Consider the following 17036-nt stretch of genomic DNA (forward strand, 5'->3'; position numbering starts at 1 on the left):
ATTTGAAAAATATTTATTAAGCACCTGCTATGTTCCAGGCATTGTGGGAAGGGATAGGGATACAAAAAAAAAAAAAAAAAAAAAAAAAAAAAGGTCAAAGACAGTTTCTTGCTCTCAAGGAGATCACAATCTAAAAGAGAAGACATATAAATATATTCAAACAAGATATATAGATATATGATAATTAACAAAGAAAAGACATTGGAAATAAAGGGAATCATGAAAAGCTTTCTATTTAAATAAGGTAGGATTCTAATTTAAAGAGAGCCAGAGAAGCCAGGAGGCAGAGTATTTGAGGCATGGGAGACAGCCAGTGAAAATGCCCAGTCAGGAAGAAGAGTCTTATTCAAGGAACAGCGAAGAGGAGAATGTTACTAGTATATTATGGAGGGTAAAGAGTGAGGGAGATACAAGAAGACTAGAGAAGTGGGCAGGACAGATGGAATGAGGGCTTTGGACTGCTTGCCATCTCGGGGAGGGGGTGGAGGGAGGGAGGGGAAAAATCGGAACAGAAGTGAGTGCAAGGGATAATGTTGTAAAAAATTACCCTGGCATGGGTTCTGTCAATAAAAAAGTTATTTAAAAAAAAGAAAAGAAAAAGAAAATATATATTAAAAAAAACCAATAAAATGTAAAACTTTAATTTAATATCCAAATAAATTCTGAAAATAAAAAAGAAATTAATAATATTTAAAGAAAAAGTCATTGAATTGATTAATTCAAGCAATTAAAAATTGAATGCAGTTGAATAAGCAAAATAAGACATTATAAAGAAAAACCATGAAAGTAGATAAAATATTCAATACTTTGACTTAAAAGGGAAGAGGAGATCAAATTGTCAATATCCAAACTAAAAAGAACAAATCACAACAAAGGAAGAAATAAAAGAAACTATTAGAAACTATCTTTCCCAATTATATGCTAACAAACTGATAATGTAATTGAAATGAAAAAAGTATCTACAAAAATAAAAAACACCCATATTAACAGGACCTATTATTTAAATTACACAACTTAAGATGGAGAAACTGAAAAGCCATAAATGAAATGCTAAAAGAAAAAAGAAATATAATACCAGGTGGATTTACATATAAATTTTATTAAACATTTCATTACTCAATATAGTACTTAGGAATTGGCAAACAAGCAATCCTATAAATTCTTTTTATGATACAAATATGGTCTTGATATCTAAACAAGAGAGATAAACCAGATTTAAAAAAAAAAAAACTTGTATAGATCAATATCAATAATAAAAATCAAAGCAAAAATTATAAATAAAATATTAACAAAGAAGTTACCCATCAAAGAGATAATATATTATGGCCAGTTAAGATTTATACAAGAAATTCAGAGTTAGTTTAATATCAGGAAAATTTTAACTATAGTAGATTATTTATTAGCAACAAAAAATCCCAAATGATCTAATGATTGTATCAAGAGATACTATCTTTTTTGATGAAATAAAACTCCTATGTCTTTTAAAAACCCTAAAAAGCCAAAAAATAAAAAAAATAAAAGGCTCATCTTTAAAATGATAAATAGTACCTACTGAAACAAAAAAGCTAGCATTTTATAAAACTGAGATAAAATAAAGGCCTTTTCAGTAAGAGAAAAAGTAAAGCAAAGATGTACATTGTCATCACACATCATAATTAGCTCTCCCAGACAAGGAAAAGAAATTGGGAGAATAAACACAAGAGCAAACAAAATGACCACTTTTTGAAGATGATATGGTGCTTTATTTATAGAACTCTAGATAGTCAACTAAGAAGTAATTGAAATAATAACTTTGACAAAGTAATAGAATAGAAAGTCAGCACATAAATCTTAATAATTTTACATATTATCAACAAAACCTATCAGGAAGAGAGAGGAGAAATTCCATTTTAAATAAACTACAGAATTTATAAACTACCTGGGAGTCTATCTGCTACAACAAACACAGGAACCTGCCATCTAGGGGAGGGGGAAAAAAAAATCGGAACAGAAACGAGTGTCAATATAAAGTAATTATTAAATAAAAAATTAAAAAAAAAAAGAGAGAATGAAGGACAAACAATAATAAAAAAAGGTAATAGTATAATTTTGTAACATAATTTTGAATTAATTTCAATAATCATACTATAACAACCCCTGAATGGACTGAATGTACCAATTGCAACAATGTGTTCAAAGTCCATATTAAAAAAAAAAAAAAAAAGATATTGCTAAACAACTTAGTCAATTCCTGTAATGGGCTGAAGCTCGAGTTGATGCACTGAGGTCCCAAGCACGTGAGGCTGAATAGTAATTGGACCATACTCTATTAATATATATACTTGAAGAATGGCCCCGCCCACTCTTTGTGCAAGTCCTGATGTGTTGTATAGGAAATGACAATTTTGGTGGGTGGAGGCAGGGAGTGGAAAGGGAAGGGGAAGGAGAGACTGCTTGCATTGCTATCACAACTGTCCTTCACCTCCAATTCCCCTCTGCTAGCTGGCTTCCTGTCGCAGCTGTCCATATTGCTATCGCAATCCTTTTTCACCTCTTCACTTCAATAAAGATTGAAGATTTTTCCCTTAAAAAAAAAAAAAAACAAACAAACACAGGAACCACATAAATACCAAAAAAAAAAAAAAAATCCCCAAAAAACAAAAACAAAAAAAGGCACTCTCAACACAAATAAAGCTAGAACCAAGTAATTTGGAAAAATAGAGAGTTGGTGGATCCAGGATAATAAAAATGATCAACACTAACTAAATTAATCTGCTTATTCAATGTCCTACAAATTATCAAAGGGTTACTTTACAGAATTAAAACAAAGTAATAACGAGATAAATTTGTGGGTTTTTTTACTTTTATTATTTTTTATTTCAGATTTTTATTTTTAAAAGATATACATGGATAATTTTTCAAAATAGACCCTTGCAAAACCTTGTGTTCCAAATTTTTCCTTTCCCTTCCCCTACCCTCTCCTCTAGATGGCAAATAATCCAATATATGTTATACATGTCAAAATATATGTTAAATCCAATATATGTAAACATATTTATACAATTATTTTGCTGCATAAGAAAAATCAGATCAAAAAGAAAAGAAAATGAGTAAGAAAACAAAAAGCAAGCAAACAACAATAAAACGAGTGAGAATGTTATGTTGTGATCCACATTCAGTTCCCACAGTCCTCTCTCTGGGTGTAGATGGCTTTCTTCATCACAAGATCATTTGAACTGACCTCAATGATCTCATTGTTAAAGAGAGCCACGTCCATCAGAATTGATCATCATATAATCTTGTTGCCATGTACAATGATCTTCTGGTTCTGCTCACTTCACTTAACATCAGTTCATGTAAGTCTCTCCAGGCCTCTCTGAAATCATCCTGCTGATCATTTTTTACAGAACAATAATATTCCATAACATTAATTTACCATAACATATTTAGCCATTCTCCAACTGAAGGGCATCCACTTAGTTTCCAATTCCTTGCCACTACAAAAAAGGCTGCTACAAACATTTTTGCACATGTAGGTCCCTTTATCTCCTTTAAGATCTCTTTGGGATACAAGGCTAATTTAAATTAAAAATGAAATTGATCTAGATAAACACAAGGTCAACAATGTTAAGGGAAACCATATTTTTAAAAAGAGGGGAAAAAAAGGGCCTACCATTACCAGATCTCAAAACCATACTACAAAGCAGAAATCATCACAACAGTTGCTTAAGAAATAGAAAAGGTATATAGATTCGATATATATCATACAGAAGCAAAAAAAAAAAAAAAAATCAGATCCTATCTGATAAACCCCAAAACCCAGCTACTGAATTATAAACTCACTAGTCAACCAAAATTGCTGTATAAATACTAGAAGGGAAATATATAGAGTAGGAGGAGGAACTGAAGGAGTTTGTGGCAATGACATAGGCCACGGAGAACCAGGTTCATTTCTTCCAATTAGTTGGATGAGACCTGTATATTACCCTGGCCAGCTTTTTGAAGATAGAAGAGATGAACACCATTTCACTTGCCTAGCCAGCACCCATTTCCTCATCCAAAGGTGCAGTTCCTTGTGATAAGAAGATGACATTATTCAGAGACCTTGTTCATGGCCAAAAAGATGATGAAGATGATGAAAAGGGTCTAAGGTTTTATAATAGAAGCTCAGAAAGATATGGATGTTGTTGAAAAAAAAGAGAAAAGTCTCAGTGAATTTGTGAAAGATCTGTTCAAGCATAACAAGGAACATGGCTGCCAACCAAATGGCCAAGAATTCTGATGAGACTAGCAAACCCAAACTAGAGGGTGGATACCATCAGGAGTCTGACTAGGTAGCAGGAGAAAGATGACAATTTTCTGGCCAAGATGTACAAACAGTATTGAGGCTCTAGAAGAGTGGATTCAGCACGGACAGTGGTGAACTGAGAAGCTACCCAGACCCATTCCATGCCCAGTTTTGGAATCTACCTGCAGAAATAAAGCACTCCCAGAGTTATGAAGGTTTTTCACATGCAGGACAAGTCGTGGAGAAGCATCAAGATGAGGACTTTGTAAAGCTCAAGGGAACCTTCAAAGTTTTCATTGTCCAGAGCTCAGAAACTGGGCAGTACTACCCCCTAGCCATTAAACACAAGTCCTCCAACTCAGTAGGTGGAAATGACGCCACTGATGAGTCAGGGCTCAACATCAAAATCCTGCTTGCTGATGGCAGGAGCCTAGGACAGAAATTTAGTCTTCATCATAGAATCAGTAATATCCAGCTTTCCATGGTCAAAACCCAGCCAGTGATGGCAGCTGACCTTTGTCCTTATGGCCATGTTCTTTCAGAAAAGAACTGGCTGATGAGAGCCAGACCATGAAGGAAACCAATTCATTCAATGCTGTTATTCTCCAGTGGTCCTCTTCCCCCTCCCCTCCCTTCACACTTTCTTTTTACATCTTGTTTCTGTCTGCAGCTATCTGATGCATGTATGCATCAATCTGCCCTATGTATATACTGTGCTGCACAATGTTGAGTCTCCCCTTAGCCCTGGTCACTTAGATCCCAGTTGCACATTTTGTTTTATCTTGCACTTACTAGTGTTTTATGATAATCAGTAAACTTTTTTAAAAAGTTAATAAAAACAAACAAAAAAGGCAAAAAGACCCCATAAATACAAAATATTTCTATTTTTATGTTTATTATACTCTTTTTGTAACATCAAAGAACAGTAAATAAAAAGGGAAGGGCTAAACATCAATTAAGAAATGGCTAAACAAATTATAGCATATGAATATAATGAAATAGTATTATACTTTAAAAATGATGAAAAGTTTAGTTTGAGTCAGTCAAACCTAGAATATTTGTATAAACTGATGCATAGAGAAGTGAGCAGAAATGAAAGATGATTTTATGTAAAATCCTTGCAAAAACAATTTTGAAGGATTTAAGAACTTTGATCAACAATAATTGATTTTTTTAGGGGTTTTTTTTTGTGTGTGGGGGTGGCAATTGGGATTAAGTGACTTGCCTAGAGTCCCACAGCTTCTAAGTGTCTCAGTCCAGATCTGAATTCATGTCTCTTGAATCCAGGGCCAATGTACAATTTAATTTGGTTTCACGATGTCCATTTCCCCCACTCCCCCCAAATTCAAAGTTCTTGAACCCATGTTTATTTATTTATTTTTTCATGAATAACTTTGTTTTATTTCACCTTCATTTTTTTAAATTAAAACTTTTTATTTACAAAGCATATGCATGGGTAATTTTTCCAATATTGACCCTTGCAAAACCTTTTGTTCCAAATTTTTCCCCTCCTTCTCCCTCCTCCCTCCCCCAGCTGGCAGATAGTGCAATACATGTTAAATATATTGAAATACAGTTAATTTTTTAAAAAAGAATATTAATGATGCATTATTATACATACTGGTAATCTTGTCAACAAGAACCAAATTCCGGAAACCATTCTTCTTTCCTATCTAGGAGCCATAGAATTAACATATCAATGATTGAAAACTAGATAAATGTATTTCTTTGCTTCTGTTTCTCTACTGAATTCTTTTAGAATTCCAGTCTGCTTTGTAATGGCATTACTATTAGAATAAACTTTGTCCCTTGACTAGGGGGGGAAAAATACAAATGAAGCATGCTATACTTCCCAAATGAGAAGTGGAGGATGTAGGGTAAAGAATGAAACATATTTTTTAGATATAGCTAATACAAACATTTGTCTTTCTTTGACTAAAAAGCTTTGTAACAAGAGTTTTTCCACCAGAAGTGGGGAATGAGGTGGGGGTAAAAGGAAAGTAGGAAAATTAGTTTTATTCATTGAAAAAAATAAAATTTAACTTAACAAAGAAGTACGAAAAAGAAATTGAATAAATAGGCAAAAGAGTAAACAAAATTTTCACTTTATGAAAATATGGTTTGCTTAAATCAACTAAAAATTAATTGAAATAAGTAGCAGGACATAATAAGCTTATATAAATTATCATCATTTCTATATATTAGCAACAAAACTCAACAGGAAGAAATAGAGAAATTTCATTTAAATTAACTACATATTATGTAAAATATTTGAAAGTCTATTTGCTAAGACAAACAGAGGAACTATAAAAATAAAACTACAAAACACTTATGGAAATAAAGATAGTCCTAAATAAATGGAGATTTATCAATTGCTTATAAGTAGGTTGAGCCAATATAAGTAGGTTACTAGCTAAACTAATTTTCTTAATTCAGAACACAAATCAACCTACTAAAGGATTATTTATAAAGCAAAAGAAATAATAACAAACTCATCTAGAAGAGCAAACGATTAAAATTCTCAAAAGAAACAGTGAAAAACAAAAGTAGAAATGTCCTGCAAGTAATGTATTTAAATTGTACTATAAATGTGTCATATATATGTGTATATATTTTGATCTCCTATAGAGATCAATGTCAGAAAAAAATGACTCAATATATACCAAAATTTGTTTTAGAAAAGAATAGGAAATAAAACTTCAATTTGGGAATGGTTGAAAAAAAAAACACATGGCAAATAAACAGAATGAAATACTATCATGTAGAAATAACAAATATGCATAATTTGAATATGTGCTTGAATTGATGTGAATTAAAATAAATAGAACCAAAAGCACAAAATATCCAATAAACAAAGCATTTATTAAGCACTTGTTATCTGAAAAAGGTTGTGGAACAAATAGGAAAGTAAAACAATTTTTCTCTCAAGGAGATTATTTTTTAATGGAAGAGAGAATACATATATATGGTTTTCAGCTGCATGCCAGATATAAAGGTTCCATCATCCATGGATCTTTAGAGTACAGCAGTAAAATAGATGGTAATATCCCTCTTTAATGTCATTTCTATTGATAAAATCCTATCAATTGATGATGTGGAATATATGATAATATTTGACAATTTGACACTGACTATAACAATATAAATGAGAAGGTCATTAAAAGTAGGTTAAACTCTTGAGTAATTGAAAAAATAATGGTCCTAGAGAACAGATAATAAAACATAAATACCTCCTTTCTCACAGTAAACGAATAAGGCTATCAGGGAAAAATGCATTGTCAGGTACTTTTGCATAATTGTTTTTCCTTTGTTCTATCTAGAGGGAGAATTTTTCCAGAAATAACTATAACGTAAAAGGCTTCAATAAATTTTAAAAAATGAACTTTAAGAATAAGAGCAAAGATAAATGCAGTCCTCCCCTTCCTTCTTGAGGGGGGAACTGTATGAATTAAACTGATCTCAAGGAAAATGATGCAGATAAAAAAATTCATATAGTCTATCCCGAAACTCTAAAGTTTTTCTTTTTTTAGTAGAAGGGGAAGAAATTGAAAACCACGAAGCAAATATAACAATAAATGAGATGAGACCTTGGAATTAAATGAATTTGCATGAGTTACATTAAAAAATTTTTAAAGAAAAATTTGTCAGTGTAATCATAACCCTGTCTTTGAAAGAGATAATAGGCTCTGCTTCCTTTAATAAAGAAAAGCAACTTCATATTTTTATAAAAGCATTGATGAAAAATATAATAACCCTTTAAAATCATCCAATTTCCCATTTTTTAGTTGTATAGTCATCAAGCAACTTTATGATTTTAATTGAATTTATCAAGTAGATTTCCTCTAGTGAGAAGAGAATATGCTGATTTAGTCATATAAGCATGGTTCATTTAACTAAAAATTGACAAAACAGACATCCTAATTCACAAATCAAATTACCTGCTTGTTCATATAACATAAATTAAGTTCATTTAGAACTAACCTAGGGATTATTAATCTTTTTTGTCATATGTTACTTTATCAGTCCAGGTAAGCCTATGTTCAGTTCTCAAAATTATGTTTTTTAAAAGCACATAGATAGGATTACAATTAATACAATTAAATACATAGGATTACAAAAGAAACAAATTATATTCAAAAACACTTAACAAAATATTTTTTGAAGATTCATTGATCCTTGGTTTAACTAATTCTTAATTAACTAATCCTGGATGAATTAACAATAGAGTCTATGAAAAGATAAAAAAATGAAATCTTAGAGAAGTCACCAATACCTCAATGCTTAAAGAATTACACTGGAGAATGAATGTTGGCTGATGCTTTAATATAAGAATATTTTAAATTATTTTGAAAACATTTTCACAACACTGGACAAAATCTTACATGACATAATTAGAAAATAATACTATTATCATAAATGTTATTCTACAATATTAATGTTGCCCTCTTTCCCCCAAGCACTTCTTATATATAAGATGGGCATTATAGCCAGTACTCAACACTACTGTGGGCATAAAGCCCTATCTATTGTCTTCCCTACAAATATTCTAAAAGCAGAGAATAGCAACAAGGATATGTACTTCTGTATGCTTCATGAAAGAAAAAAGGGTGCCCAAAGAGATAGCTGAAATACTAATAGATGTGCCAGAGAAAAAGAGAAGACGCAAAGAAAAGCAAAAAACCATACTGATATTAAAATGATAAATATGATAGAAATGTGGATTATAAATAGAGATATCTTTCTACTACTCCAGGATACTGAACAGATTTTATTTTAAGGCTATAGCCACAATGTGTCAAATATACAGGAAGAGCAAGACTAAAAATGTTAACTAAAAAAAAAAAAATCTGTTTTCATAATATTTGGCATGATCTGGATAATAATTATACTTTAGAATTAGTTTTCATTTTTCACCTGTGTTTCTGGCATTGTGGAGATAAAGCCAGTCTGGAGCTGCCTCTCTTCTCACACCACAGAATTTCTTTAAGTAAGACAAAAATATAATAGAGCATTTGCTTTGTTCTTTTTTCTCAACAAGGATTATTTTCCCAGCTCTAGATATCTTCTGGTACAATCTGTCCTGTTTCTTGTATAGACTCCTACTCAACAGCTGTGGGATGAATCTCCTCTAAATGTTGTGATAGAAACCTAGAAGCATGTGTCGTCCGCTTTTCTCTATCAAAATGGTCAAAATCTTGGAGGTGGAATCGAGCGGCCAACTGGTTTGCCATTTTCTTTAAGGCAAGAAACGCCACAACAATTTGGAATGTTAGGAAGAAAGTGAAGATGATGTTGACTGCTCGTTCCAGGGGCTGAATTGTCAGACCTTCATTAAAAAGCAAGAAGAAAATTAGGGGCGATTGCAGCAGAAGGGTCAAGAGCCAAAAGCCAGCCAGCTCTGGAACCTGCAATAATAAAAATATTGTTAACAAGAATTTTACTCCTTTAATAAGGCTATAACCACAATGAGTCAATAAATACTTATTTAGAACTTACTCTGGGCCAGCACTGTTAGGCAATATGAAGGATGAAAAGTAGTAAAGATAGAGAATTTGTTCTGAAGGAACTTATAATTCATTTGGAAAGATAAAGTAAAAGGAAATCAAACCATTTAAGAAGAGCTCAAACTAGCACAGAAGTTAAAAGTATATCCAATTAATATAACTACAAAGCAGGAAAAGCAATAGACTTAGAAAGGAACTGGGTTTGAATCTTGCTGCTTATACTTAGCAACTGCCTGTTTTCTCCTCCATAAATAAGTGACAATAATACTGTAGTGGGTTTTTGTAAGGATCAAATAAGCTATTTTATGTAAAATTTAAGTTGTTTTATAAATGTCCAATATTATTACTCTTGGATAGAAAGTGTTTAGCTAGAATGAGTCAGAGTCTCATGTAACCTGGGAAAAACTGATGAAAGCCTTTTCTCTTCATTTTTAGATCTAGGTTCCTAAGATTCCATTTGGTATAAAAATAGTGTTTTATTGGCAAAGTGGAAAGTCTACTTGAATTTAAATATAGCACTGATAATAAGTCTAACAGTATGAAACAAGCTCTTACCTTTTCCTGGAGGTTGCCCATATATCCTAAATACAACCGGATGGCCTCAATTAAGGTTATTAGTATAACGACAGTGACTAGAATGAATTTATAATAATCAGGCAAGATGGGATACTGCAGACAAAACCAAAGTGACAACATGTTAATATTATTTTACATCATCCTGGCAGTAATGCTATAACTAATTCACAGAAGCCCATGATATTTCAGTTTAAAATAAAGGGATGCAGACCTTTATGCTGTTAACAATATAATCAGATTTTATACTCACCTTCAGGTGGAGCATGATGATATTACACACCCACCAAAAGGGAAAGAAATAAATGTTGAAATAAAGAGATATCTGTAATGCCAAACTGGAGACTATTTCATTATCTGCAGGAGAAAGGAAGGGAAAAGAAAAAGAAAAAAAACCTCAACTATAATATTGCAGAAACTTTCAGAAATGCCCTCTTTTCTCCACAAAATAAACATTATTAATAACAGGTTGTTGTCTTTCATTTTCGAAGACGACCAAAATGACGTGGCTATGATTTTTTAATTTCAAATTTTGTGCTAATTCTGAACCACTATCAAAAGAAGGACTATTGGCCTTACTATTAATTAAATAAATACATATTAATCAACTGCTATATAAAGAAGGCTGCCTATCTTGAGTGCCAAGAAAATGGATAACATGTCTTTCAATATAGTATACTATCACTTTGTAATTATTGTCTGTTAGGTCTTTCACTGCTCTTGTAGCCAATGCATGGCCTCCATATGTATAAGCTAATAATAATTAGTAGCTTTTATTGGGGGGGAAAATGTGAGAAATAAATAACATCACTGCTTAAAACCAAGCTCTTCATAATAGAGTTGTCCTGATTCCTCTATTGTTATAAGGATTATGCCAATGATAAGTTTATTCTGACAAGAAATTACTACATTTCCCAGAGACTATCTATATTGGTTGTAACACTTGATATAGTAGGTTTTCATTTTTGTAAAAAAGGAAGTACTAAAGGAGGTAACATAGACTCCATGAATTAAAGTACAAAGTTAGTTAAATTCCAGAATATGAGGCCATATTTCATATGCAAAAAGTTCATATTTTGAAATAATCCATATTCTTTAGTTGCTTAATATTTTACAGGCTTATTACCCCTTTATTATATCTCTATGAGTTTTTTAATGGGAGGTGGAGTGCAGAGAAGACTGTTCTATCAGTCAGGGAGGTGGCAAAGTGGATAGACCTCTTAGCCTGGAGTCATGAAGACCTGAATTCAAATCCAACCTCAGGTACGTACTAGTCATATGACCCTGGACAAATCATTTAACCTTGTTTGCCTAAGTTTCTTTACCTGTCAAAAAAGCTGGAGAAGGAAATTGCAAAAACCATTCCACTAGTTATCATTTTATTGGTACAAGGAACCCCTCAGTGAGGAAATTTCCTCTCCCAGTGCTAGATCAGCTCCTGATCTGCAGTTTAAAGTCTAAAGATTGTCCTGGAACCTGAGAGTTTAGGATAATGACTTGCCCCAGGAGCCAAAGCTAGGATTTGTAGGAGGTAGGATTTGAATCTGAGTCTTTCTGACTCTAAGCCTGGCTCTATATCCTCTACTCCAAAGTACATTTCCATAGGGGAACCTTTTAAATAATTGTAAACAACATGTTAAAAATAAACAATACCATTTCTCGTCTTAACAACAAAAATATTTTCTAAACTTCAGTCCTTGAAAAAATTCATGTATTAATGACAGTTACCTTAAAAGGTTAAACCTACTATGAGCTCAATCTAATCCCTTTGGACTTGCAAGGATGTATGAATCCAGTGCTAAAAAGCTGTGGTGGTAAAAACTTAAGACTATAGATTTTAAAAACCTAATATCGATTTCTTATAGTACTGAAAACAGAAAACGTAGAAAGAGCTGTTTTCTATTAAAAGGAAGAATTAGGGAGTATGGCAGAAAAATGCCAGTTTCAGGTTTGGGAGGTAGGTGCTATTCTTATCCCTACTTTAGAGTTGAGAAAGGGCACGCAGGGGTCCTCAAACTTTTTAAACGGGGGCCAGTTCATTGTCCCTCAGACTGTTGGAGGGCCAGACTATAGTAAAAACAGAAACTTTTTTTTGTGGGCCTTTAAATAAAGAAACTTCCTAGCGCTGGGTGAGGGGGATAAACGTCCTCAGCTGCCGCATCTGGCCCGCGGGCCGTAGTTTGAGGACCCCCGGATAGAGGATAGAAGCAACCCAGAAACATTTTTTCCAGAAGGGCCAACAACTGATCTGGGCAGTTTTGAGATGTGCGATTTTTCTTTTTTAGGCGCATACCTAGGATTTAATCTGTTTAGGGAGCTTCTTTCAGGGATTTGTGTTCATGCACTAGTGAGTAATTTGTAGTCTTAAAAAAGAATTGGCTGGGGACTTGTCCAAGATCACACAGTTGAATCTGGACTTGAATCTGGAGTCTTTGGTCTCTATCTTGAGGTGGGAGGGGGGAGGTGAGGGGAGAGAGGAAAGGGGAGAGTCGAGTACCACTGGACTACATCTACCATAGGGCATCATTAATTGATTGGCTAGTTGATTAATTCATTTCTTTCCCAGTAAGGGGGCCTCAAGTGGTCCAAGCCCCATTATCAATGTTTGGGAAAGAGTTCTGGAAGAAAAGACCTCTCCTACTTCTAATTCTTATCCCTACCCAGCCAGACCCTCATTGAAGACTGAGCCGCCATGTTTAGTGTGGGCAAGAGCTCAACGTCATTTCCCGCCCTAGCCTTCTCCCCACCCACTTCTTCACTGTTCACAGCCCCTTTTTCTAAGGATCTCGCCACTCACCGGGGTTGCCGTAGAATTCCGGTCCGGTCCGGTTTGTGTCGATAAACACTGTCCGGCTGAAGTTCGCCAGCCGCTGCCGGACCTGATTGGGCAGCTCCATTGCTTCCCTCTACGTGTCCAGTAGCCCACACGCCCTTAGCTCCCAGTGGAACCTCGGAAAACTTTCCCTTCCCCCACCACAGCAGGTAGTGGTTCCTATGGCAACCCAGGCGGGGCGGGACCACAGGCGGGATCTAGGCGCCTGCGCACTTAGGGGCCGCCTTCTTAGGCCGGACTCTGGAAGGTCGGCGGTCCTGTGTAAATTCGATGAAATAGCTAGTCCTGCGTTTTTGTTTTTACACACGAGGAAACCGAGGTCCAGACATGTTACTCTCTCACAGTCACATGTAGGGCCCTAAATTTAGTCTCTGGCGAAAAAAGAGGCCTTGGGCCGTCCTAGGAGGCCAGTTGTCTCCTTCATCAAATGCTCCCTATTCAGTCCAGGCTTGGGGAAACGGCCCCTTTGGACCTTGGAAATTGCCTCCTGGACTGAGCCGGAGCCTGGGAGGAGAGACGAGGGCCGAGAGGAAGGCGTCGCTGCCGTACACGTCCCTCTCCCCTCCTTCTCTCAGGCTGGAGAAGCAGCAGGCTGACAGGCCCCTCCCCCTCCCCCCTTCCCCTCCTCCCCCGGCACACAGGCTTCTCGGAGATGCCAGACCCACCGGGGACAGAATGGCACTAATAATGGTGTGAAAATACAAGGAAAGAACAAAAACGCTGGGAGTTGGGGAGGGAAGGGTTATTATCGGCAGTCAGCCAATTAGCATTTATTAAGCACCTACTATGTGCCAGACATCATTCTAAGCCTTGGGGATAAGCCTGGAAGCATTTTAATCATAGGACCTCACTATATTTCTTTACAGAAAGAATACGAAAACGATGGGAAACAGAGAAGGGGAAACATTTGCAGAAGAGTAAATGACCTTACCAAATTAAATTTCTTGCTTTTTTATGCCAATGTTTCTGTCCTTCTAGTACTCTAATATTTTAGGGGAAAATTGTATTACAATAATAAGAATTGTTTGCTCAACATTTGAGATATAAAAGAACTTTTACTATTTGCCAAAGCTGCGTTTTTACAATCTTTTGAGGATACTGTCATATCTTTATTTGGAAATAATGCCTACTATAATACTGTATTAGCCTATAATGTAACTTTAAAACAAGGATTCCTGACCTTTTTGTGTAACTCTCTGGTGAAGCCTATGGTACTCCTCTTTTAAATGTCTAAAATGAAATACATAAGATTGCAAAGGAAATGAATTATATTCATAACCCTTGACTTATAGGGCCAACTACTGATACTCCATGACTATGTAAAGATTAGTCTCCTCTGCTTCTAGCTTCGAGAAAGAAGTTATACAATTCCAAACCCTCTTCAAGTCCATGAAGGGAGAAAGATTCTGAGTAGAATTTCAATCATATCCCTATTTCCAACTTACTACACTAGAGATTTTGGAGAATTTTCCCTTGGGTAAGATCTCAGTCTCTGTTTCTAGATTGAACTCAGTTATATGACTCCCAAAGGAAGAGCTCATCCAATCTATATTGTAAGACATATATTGTCCTATGTTTACTTTCCTTGATTTCTGTTTAGCTATCAAGTTGGATAAATGGGTTTATATGGTGTTTATTATGGAACTGATATTTGGTGGAAAAAGAATCAAGCCTTAGTTATAAAGCTCTTTTCCCAATTGATGAATGGTCATCAGGATCTTAGTTTAAACTTAAAAACTGCTTCCTCTAGACTAATATTATTTATTAACCTGCTAATATAATTTAGTCTACTAACATTAGTCTACTAATGTTATTTGTTGGGAGGGGAAATGCTAGAGATTTCTATTTTTGCTACTTGAGGAAATATATTTCAGCAGAACTACGTGAATATACATAACAAAAAACAACACTCCACCCAACACTTTATATGTAAGACAAATAAAAAATATTTTTAAAAATTACAGATCAGATAAAAAATTTCTACTCTAAAAGTATAACTTGCTTTAAAATATCCAAATATTATTTAGGCTATTTGATATAATGAAAATACTGACACTAAGAGGCAGTGTATAGTGGATAAAATCTTCCCCCCTCCCCAGGAAGCAATGTGTTACAGTAGCTAAATGTTGTCAACTGAATCAAACCATTTCTAACATGTGTGGCCAGAGCAGAACAGAGCAGGCTAGAGACAGGAGAGTCAGGAATCAAACAGAAGTTTAATTTCAAAATGAGGGAAAAGGTTTGCAAGCAAGGAGGGAAATTAGACACCAACACAGTGGAGGAACCTGCTTTAATGTGGCTAAACTTTGATATCTAGACATAGATATAGATACAGATATAGATATGTATGTATTTGTGGCTAGTCAAAGAGTCAATGTAGCGTATCGACAGTTGTGAGGCGTAATAGCAACAGTGAGGCAAGGTTTTCTCATGACAAAAAATCTGTTTGTGGCAGGGCTTCATGGCTAGGCCTCCTGGTGCTTACCTGAGCTCAGAGATTGGTTCAAATCCAAGGTCTATTGTTAGGCAGCTAGTTGATATGATGAAGAAGGCATTGGAGTTGGAGAAAGGAAGATCTGAATTAAAATCCTGCCCGGATACTAACAAGTCATGTAATCTTGAGAAATTCGTTTACCTTCTCTCAGTTTCTTCATCTATAAAGTAAGAGTAATAATAGCATTTACCTTCTAGGGCTGTTGTGAGGACAAAATAAAATAATACTTATAAAGTGCTTTGCAAACATCAAAATGCTATATAAAAGCTACCTATTAATATTATTACTACTTGAATGACTGGCCAGGTCACTGCATTTCAGTCTCTGCATTTCAGTTTCTTATCTACAAAATGAGGGGATTGGACTAAATTGTCTCAGTGTTTCCCTTCCAGCTCTATAATTGTGATTTCCTAATTCATTACTATGAGATAATGCTAAAATGAAGATACTTTTAAATTCATATTTTAAAAGGTAATTGAAGAATTACATAAAAAGTATGACCTATCCCCCAACTACAACTATAAAATGGATAGTTATAGAAATTGTAGTTGTAGATTATTTTTCAGAATCTTGAAAATAATTTGAATAAATTTAGTAAAATGCCTTTAGAAATGATTCACATCATACACATTATAATGGCTCTCATCTTGAGTTGCTTCAAATTCTTCAAATTAGCAAGAGATAATTATCAACACTTTAAATCATGGCAAAATATTTGCTATTCACAACCCTATACAAAGACTAATAAGTCAGGTTATAAATCACAGACACAGTCAAACCACATTAGAATAAAAATCTTTTCACACCACATTAGGTGGTTTAAGAACCTCTTTAATGTTTTGATTTCAAAGACTCCTCCATTGAACATTTTATTAGAAAATTATTCCCTTTAAAATGTTTTGTGTTATAAGTTCTGTGATCTGTGGTATATTCTTGCACCTACCTACCATGCTGTTTACTTTCTGTATCAATCAGTTGCTGAGCTTTTGTTGCGTATCAAACTATGTGAAAAATAGCACTAAAATTGACAAAGAAGGATCAGTAGAAAGCTTTTTAAAAAGTTTAGCTTTGTCAAATGAATTATGTCTGATTCCAGCAAATTAATCTTCATAAGCAATGGGTTGCATTTTAAACTACACTAATATCAAGTTATTGTGTTATGTGAATTGTAGGCTATATTCCTCTTATATAGAAGGCATTCCCTTTTCTTTCACCTTTTATTGAAAGCAACTAAATTTGCTTTCTCCTATAGATTTTACTTCTTTGTGAATTTAACACTAGGTCTATGTATCTTATATAGTATGCTTTGCAATGCAAAAACATCTTAAATGTTGATTACTAGTCACATGTGAAAGATTTAATAAA

General features: G+C 34.2%; 1 protein-coding gene across 1 annotated transcript; it reads right to left on the reverse strand.

The window, feature by feature from the left end:
- Positions 1-7110: 7110 nt before the first annotated feature.
- On the reverse strand, positions 7111-13817 carry TMEM17 (transmembrane protein 17). The gene is made up of 4 exons (XM_051975358.1): positions 13142-13817; positions 10598-10701; positions 10327-10440; positions 7111-9672 (listed from the first exon to the last, which is right to left on the reverse strand). The coding sequence occupies exons 1-4, from the start codon at positions 13239-13241 to the stop codon at positions 9367-9369; spliced, it is 624 nt and encodes a 207-aa protein (XP_051831318.1). The 5' UTR covers positions 13242-13817; the 3' UTR covers positions 7111-9366.
- Positions 13818-17036: the final 3219 nt, after the last annotated feature.

Source organism: Antechinus flavipes, chromosome 2 (genome assembly GCF_016432865.1).
Source record: "Antechinus flavipes isolate AdamAnt ecotype Samford, QLD, Australia chromosome 2, AdamAnt_v2, whole genome shotgun sequence".
In the NCBI taxonomy this organism is placed as follows: domain Eukaryota; kingdom Metazoa; phylum Chordata; class Mammalia; order Dasyuromorphia; family Dasyuridae; genus Antechinus; species Antechinus flavipes.

What these genes read in the sequence shown, in the direction of transcription:
- TMEM17 (XM_051975358.1), bottom strand. Translation starts at nt 13,241, where the DNA reads ATGGAGCTGCCCAATCAGGTCCGGCAGCGGCTGGCGAACTTCAGCCGG. An exon ending in TCATCATGCTCCACCTGAAG is followed by an intron (nt 10,441 to 10,597) that starts GTGAGTATAAAA and finishes TTTTGTCTGCAG; the next exon opens with TATCCCATCTTGCCTGATTA. An exon ending in TGGGCAACCTCCAGGAAAAG is followed by an intron (nt 9,673 to 10,326) that starts GTAAGAGCTTGT and finishes TTATTATTGCAG; the next exon opens with GTTCCAGAGCTGGCTGGCTT.